The following is a 6,804-nucleotide window of genomic DNA, read 5'->3' on the forward strand; positions in this document are numbered from 1 at the left end:
TGTATAATGTACAGTATGTGTTATAATGAGCCCATGCTTGTTGTTTGTATGTGATTGAACCATGCTTTCATCTCTGTGTGGGCTCCTGTTCTGTCTGTCTCCAGGTATTCATGGAGGATGTCAAGTCTCGGGGGCCGTTCATCTACTCTGTGTTGGAGTCTGCTCAGGCCTTCTTGGCACAGCACCCCTTCCAGGAGCCCGAGGAGACGCTGCCCGACGGAAAAGGTCTGCCCACCCACCCCAAAACCGTGCCAAATGACAACCTACATATGTAGGATCTTAATTTGAGCTAGTTTGCTTCAGGAGGAAAATAATCCTGCAGCAACAGGAAATGTTAATTATTATGTGGATTATAATTAATGGAAATGTTTTGTAGCGGTTGATACATTTTTTGTTAGGGTAAATCAAGTCGGATATTTTAAAGTGGAAAGTACAAACTTTAGAAGCCTTTTTAAACCTGAATACACTCCAAGTTTGCAACAAAAGAGTCACCAACAAAAGAGTGATCAAATTAAGATCCTACATCTGTAGGTGCCATTCCTCCCCATACCACCCCACCCTGCCACATTACCACACACACCAAAACCAGACCTGAGCAGTGAGAACAGAGCGAGATAGGGAGTTCAGTAAGTTGATCTCCAGCAGGTGTGTATCTACCATTAGGTCTGATTAGCAGCTACCTGTCCTGCTGTATCAGAGTGGATCAGAGAATGTATGTTTGGGGAGAGCAGTTGGGTCGGGACCAATTAGCCCAGTTCACACCATCTGGTCAAATCAATAATGCAGCATGCTAGGCTGTTTCTGCCCCCCACTCTCCTTCCCTCCCTTCCTCGCCCTCCCCCAACCAGCGTCCTCTTGCTCTCCACCACTGGTGGCACGCAAGGGGAAAAGATGGGGGCGAACTCTCTCTGTTTCTCTGCCCCCAACAAGATATTTCTCACAGTTTCTCCTATCCAACTGTTTCTTTCTACTGATGTTTGCACCAATTGGGGCTAACACTCTCTTTGCCTGGCTGCCCAATCCCTACCCTGTTCTCCTTCTCCCCCCTCTTCATCCCCTCCTCCCCCTCCAGAAGTGTCTCCGAGGAAGCGGATCCTGAACGTGAGTCGCTCAGTGTGGAAGCAGGCCAACGTGGCCAGTGACCTGTGGGAGAAGCTGACTGCCCGCTGCGTGGACCGACACAGGTCAGATATGCGGCACAGGCCCACTCCACTGGGCTACAATACACCCATGATTCTGGGTTTTCGATTGGCTAGAGATGTTTTTACCCTGCCTGTACTCAAATATCATTGGGTCTTTATTTTGACAGCATCAAGGGAAATGCTATGGCCGGAATAAGGTTAGGGTTGGTGTATTGCTCAGGTATTAGGGTGATGTCTTGCGTTACTGGTAAAACTGCATACGACAATGTATAAAACAACTGTAGAAGTTAAAGTATTCTGTCTGTGTCCAAGGCACATGGAGCGGACCCTGGAGCGCCTGCTGCAGACCCAGGCAGCCATGGAGGAGCTGGCGGTGGCCCTAGAACAGGCTGAGGGGGTCCGGGATGCATGGGAGCCTGTAGGGGACCTCTTCATCGACTCACTGCAGGACCACATCGATGCCACCAAGGTAAGCATGTATGTGTGCGTCTCAAATATTAAGCAACCTGTCTGCTTCAAATAAAAAGCTGGGCTTGTTTGTGTGTGTGTGCGTGTGCGTGTGCGTGTGCGTGTGCGCGTGCGTGTGTGTGTGTGCGAGTGTGTATGTGTGTACTGTGCTCCTCACCACCAGGGCCAGACAGAATCTGCAGATATCAGATTTCACATCAAAGTGATTTGAAATATAAAATACCTGTGGAATCGACACAGATGAAATAGTGCCTGAAACATGAACAGATCCATCTTTATTGCTTAGATATGGAGACAATGCTGTGAAGATATTGATAAGAAAACTGTCTAGAAGATTCCCTCTAGCTACGCTCGCTAATCTGTTAGCTGTGAAGAGGCTCCTCCACTCTGCTGGCTAGATGGCTGTTATTTCACTGTAATTATGGAAGATCAGTCTCTCTATCCCTCTGCTCTCTTAGCTTTGCTTCTGTTAGTATTGTCTCAGTGTGGTTTAAGTGTTCCTGGGCGACATGATTTGATTTTTAATTTATTTATTATGATCTTATTAGTGTTTAAGTCTTGCGTCTTCAGGACGTGTGTGCCACATGGGCTTATAAGACACTGTATTTGCAGTAGCAAAATGTAATTATAATATATACAGTACCAATCAAAAGTTTGGACACACCTACTCATTCAAGGGTTTTTCTTTATTTTTTTACTATTTTCTACATTGTAGAAAAGTAGTGAAGACATCAAAACTATGAAATAACACATATGGAATCATCTAGTAACCAAAAAAAGTGTTTAACAAATCAAAATATATTTGATATTTGATATTCTTCAAAGTAGCCACCCTTTGCCTTGATGACAGTTTTACACACTCTTGGCATTCTCTCAAACAGCTTCATGAGGAATGCTTTTCCAACAGTCTTGAAGGAGTTCCCACATATGCTGAGCACTTGTTGGCTGCTTTTCCTTCACTCTGCGGTCCAACTCATCCCAAACCCTCTCAATTGGGTTGAGGTCAGGTGATTGGAGGCCTTTACACAGCCTGGAGATGTGTTTTTGGTCACTGTCCTGTTGAAAAACAAATGATAGTCCCACTAAGCCCAAACCAGATGAGATGGCATATTGCTGCAGAATGCTGTGGTAGCCATGCTGGTTAAGTGTTCCTTGAATTCTAAATAAATCCTGACTGTGTCACCAGCAAAGCACTCCCACACCATCACACCTCCTCCTCCATGCTTCACGGTGGGAATCACACATGCGGAGTTCAACCATTCATCTACTCTGCATCTCACAAAGATTGGAACTAAAAGATTGGACTCATCAGACCAAAGGACAGATTTTCACTGGTCTAATGTCCATTGCTCATGTTTCTTGTTTAAAGCAAGTCTCTTCTTCTTATTGGTGTCCTTTAGTAGTGGTTTCTTTGCAGCAATTCGACCATGAAGGCCTGATTCACACAGTCTCCTCTGAACAGTTGATGTTGAGATGTGTCTGTTACTTGAACTCTGTAAAGCATTTATTTGGGCTGCAATTTCTGAGGCTGGTAACTGTAATGAACTTATCCTCTGCAGCAGAGGTAACTCTGGGTCTTCCTTTGTTGTGGCTGTCCTCATGAGAGCCAGTTTCATCATAGCGCTTGATGAAAGTTTCTTCAAGTGCAGTCGCAAATGTTCCGGATTGACTGACCTTCATGTCTTAAAGTTATGATGGACTGTCATTTCTCTTTGCTTATTTGAGCTGTTCATGCCATAATATGGACTTGGTCTTTTACCAGATAGGGCTATCTTCTGTAAACCACCCCTACCTTGTCACAACATAACTGATTGGCTCAAATGCATTAAGAAGGAAAGAAATTCTACAAATTAACTTTTAACAAGACACACCTGTTAATTGCAATGCATTCCAGGTGACAACCTCATGAAGCTGGTTGAGAGAAGGCCAAGAGTGTGCAAAGCTGTCATCAAGGCAAAGGGTGGTTACTTTGAAGAATGTCAAATATAACATGTATTTGTTTAACACTTTTTGGGTTACTGCACGATTCTATGTGTTATTTCATAGTGTTGATATCTTCACTATTATTCTACAATATAGAAAATAGTAAAAAATAAAGACAAAGGGCTGAACAAGGGCTGAAAAAGGGCTGTAGGGCTGTATCCAGGCATTCCACATTGCGTCTTGCATAAGAACAGCCCTTAGTCGTGGTGTATTGGCCATATACAACACCCCCTCGGGGCTTAAATATATAATGTTTTACTGTTTACTGGTTTGCTGTTTTGTTAAATGCACTTTAAATAAATTGTGATTTGATTTGAAAGGGCACAGACCTGTGCAAAATATACTGTAAACCTCATTATAATTTAGCAGTATGAACCCTAAATAGAAACTTTTCTTCCCAACGACGTGTGTTGTAAGGAGATAACTGTGCATCATTCAGTTGAATAAACTAGCGTTAAATATTAACCTCCTTATAACACATTTTTTCAGAAAAGTTTCAAATTTAATTACCTTGCCTGATTGTTATGAGGTTTATGGTAGCCTTTCCTACCCACAAATCTGTGCTCCTTTGCCACCATAAATGTCACACTCAGTGTGTTTCAGTGTGTTTATGTACACAATTCATTTGTTTCAGAGAAAGTGTTTGTTTCTATCTTTCTCCTACGTTCATTCTCCCAAACGGACAGCCAATTAAGCCTAACGACAGCAGGCAGTGCATTGAGTCAATAGCCAGTGACATGTTGATATGACGGAGGTCCCTCAGTTCATTGGCTGATGTTGAATCCCCAGCCAGTCATTTGTTTAGTTGTTAAGTCACAATGATCATGTCAATGTTTGCCTTGCTGTCAGTGCCAGCACATGTTCCTAATTTTTCTATGTCTCCAGGGCAGGCTTTCCAGCAGCCTCTGTCTGTCTGTGGTGTACACACACACACATACACTCTCACACCACACACAACACACACACACACACACAACACACACACACACCACACACACACACACACAACACACACACACACAACACACAACACACACACACACCACACACCAACACACACACACCAACACAACACACACACACACATACACACACACTCACACTCACACACACACACCCTCTCTCTCGCTTCTCTGTCTCTCGCTCTCTTTCTCTCTCTCTCTCTTATCTCATGTTTTTGTCATGAGGCTGCGCACAGACGCCATTAGCTTGATATAACTGCAGCACTGTGCGCACACACACACACACACACACACACACACACACACACACACACACACACACACACACACACACACACACACACACACACACACGCACACACACACCCACACACAACACATCCCTTAGATCATTAGTGCTGTTTGGGGCTGGGTTGATCTGACTCTTAAGTTGCGTAAGCCACAAGTGATCCCTGTTGTATCTCTCCCATGGTGATGGGTGTTTGTGCGGGCAGCAGCTCCAATACTAGGTCCACAGTCCACACAGCCACATAACAGAGTGAGTCTAATGCCATTAAACTCAGTCAACTTGGGGAAAGGAATTGGGCATGCATTGTGAATTTTTTATTATTTGATGAATGTTATGAACCAAATTTCAATTGATTTCTATAATTTACCGAGTTGAAAACCCTGCCAGTACCATGTGGGGGGGGGGCGCGTGTGTGTGTGTGTGTGTCTGTCTATGTGCCTCTCCCTCTCGAATTCTCTCTATTTCCTTCCTCTCCCTCTATAATTCACTCTATTTCCTCCCTCTCCCTCTCTAATTCTCTCTATTTTCTCCCTCTCCCTCTCTAATTCACTCTATTTCCTCCCTCTCCCTCTCCCTCTCTAATTCACTCTATTTCATCCCTCTCCCTCTCTAATTCGTTCTCTATTTTCTCCCTCTCCCTCTCTAATTTTCTCTCCATTTCCTCCCTTTCCCTCTTTCTTATTTGCTCTCTTTCTCCCTCGCCTTCCTTTCTCTCATTTCCCCTTCCTCTCTTTTCACCTTCTACATCTCTCTCTTTTCCTCCTCCCTCCCTCTCTCCCTCCCTCTCACCTCCAGTTGTTTAAGGAGGAGCTAACTCAGGTGAAGGAAGGCATGAAGCACATCAATGACCTGGCTCATGAGCTGGCCATTTCTGACGTCCATTTGTCCATGGACAACGCCCACTCCCTGGAGCACCTCAACAGTCGCTGGAAACTACTGCTGGTAACTGGACCTGAACCTCCCCACAACCACTTCCCTCAACCTCCCCATAACTTTCCCACAACCTCCCCACAACCACCTCCCTCAACTTCCCCATAACCTTCACACAATCTCCCCACAACCACCTTCCGTCCATACAACCTCTCCACAACATCCCCTTGACTTCCACTCAACCAGTCGATAACATTATCTCAACTGAAAACCTTAACTTTACCCTCAATCTTTCTTCAAACTACCCTCACAACTTCCCATAAACCTCCCCTCAACCTCCCCACAACATCACCTCAACATTGCCTCAGAATCCCTTCAACCTCCCCATAATACCCTTGCTGTTAACGTTTTATTTGATTGACTTCACTTCACATCTGTGGTAATTGCACATCCTCAACCTTCCCACAACATCTCTTCAACCTCCATACAACCACTCCGCCTTTAACAACCTGGTCTTCCATGGCTCACTTCCTCTGTGGTCATCTCACAAGACATCTCAAATCAAAGTGTACATGTGGGAACATGTGTGTCGGAGCAAGTGTGAAGTCATTAACGTCTGTAGAAATGAATGTACGTAAGTGTTAAGTTGTCTATTGTCTTTGTCTATTTATGCTTTTGTATTGGAAGAAAAATAAAATCTTGCRAAAAATAAATGCTTACTTGCAAGCTCTCCTCAACAGTGCAGTACAAATATCTCTATCAAAATAATCAAAAATCAAATAATACCATCTGATCGAGTTTCTGACCGAGTTTCTTGCRGTATGGCTCAGTCGTAAAGTGAGASGCTACAACAGTCTGTGAGTTTAGGCTTAGCTGCAGCTTTGCCTTGGCCTCTCTTGTGATTGCATCATTTTGGTGAGGATGCAACAAATGATGCCTTTTGTCTCCAGAGTGAAACCTATTGGATTGTTCTGAGGGGAAAGTGGTGAGGATGCCAGGAATCAGCAAATAAGGCAAGGGCTCAGATAAGAAAAGAAGGCTTTTCTCTTTCTCCTCTGTTCCCTGTGTGTTGCTCTTTCTCCCCTGCTCC

The 6,804-nt window shown here is 44.2% G+C and overlaps 1 protein-coding gene across 1 annotated transcript in view; it reads left to right on the top strand.

Moving 5' to 3' along the window:
• drp2 (dystrophin related protein 2) overlaps positions 1–6,804 on the top strand; it is a 126,409-nt gene that overhangs the window by 58,284 nt on the left and 61,321 nt on the right. The window contains exons 4-7 of the mRNA XM_070444141.1: positions 105–225; positions 1,073–1,184; positions 1,455–1,611; positions 5,640–5,786. Coding sequence (XP_070300242.1) covers positions 105–225; positions 1,073–1,184; positions 1,455–1,611; positions 5,640–5,786 — 537 coding nt within the window. The remainder of the gene's footprint in view (positions 1–104; positions 226–1,072; positions 1,185–1,454; positions 1,612–5,639; positions 5,787–6,804) is intronic.

This window comes from Salvelinus sp. IW2-2015, linkage group LG6.2, assembly GCF_002910315.2.
Source record: "Salvelinus sp. IW2-2015 linkage group LG6.2, ASM291031v2, whole genome shotgun sequence".
In the NCBI taxonomy this organism is placed as follows: Eukaryota; Metazoa; Chordata; class Actinopteri; order Salmoniformes; family Salmonidae; genus Salvelinus; species Salvelinus sp. IW2-2015.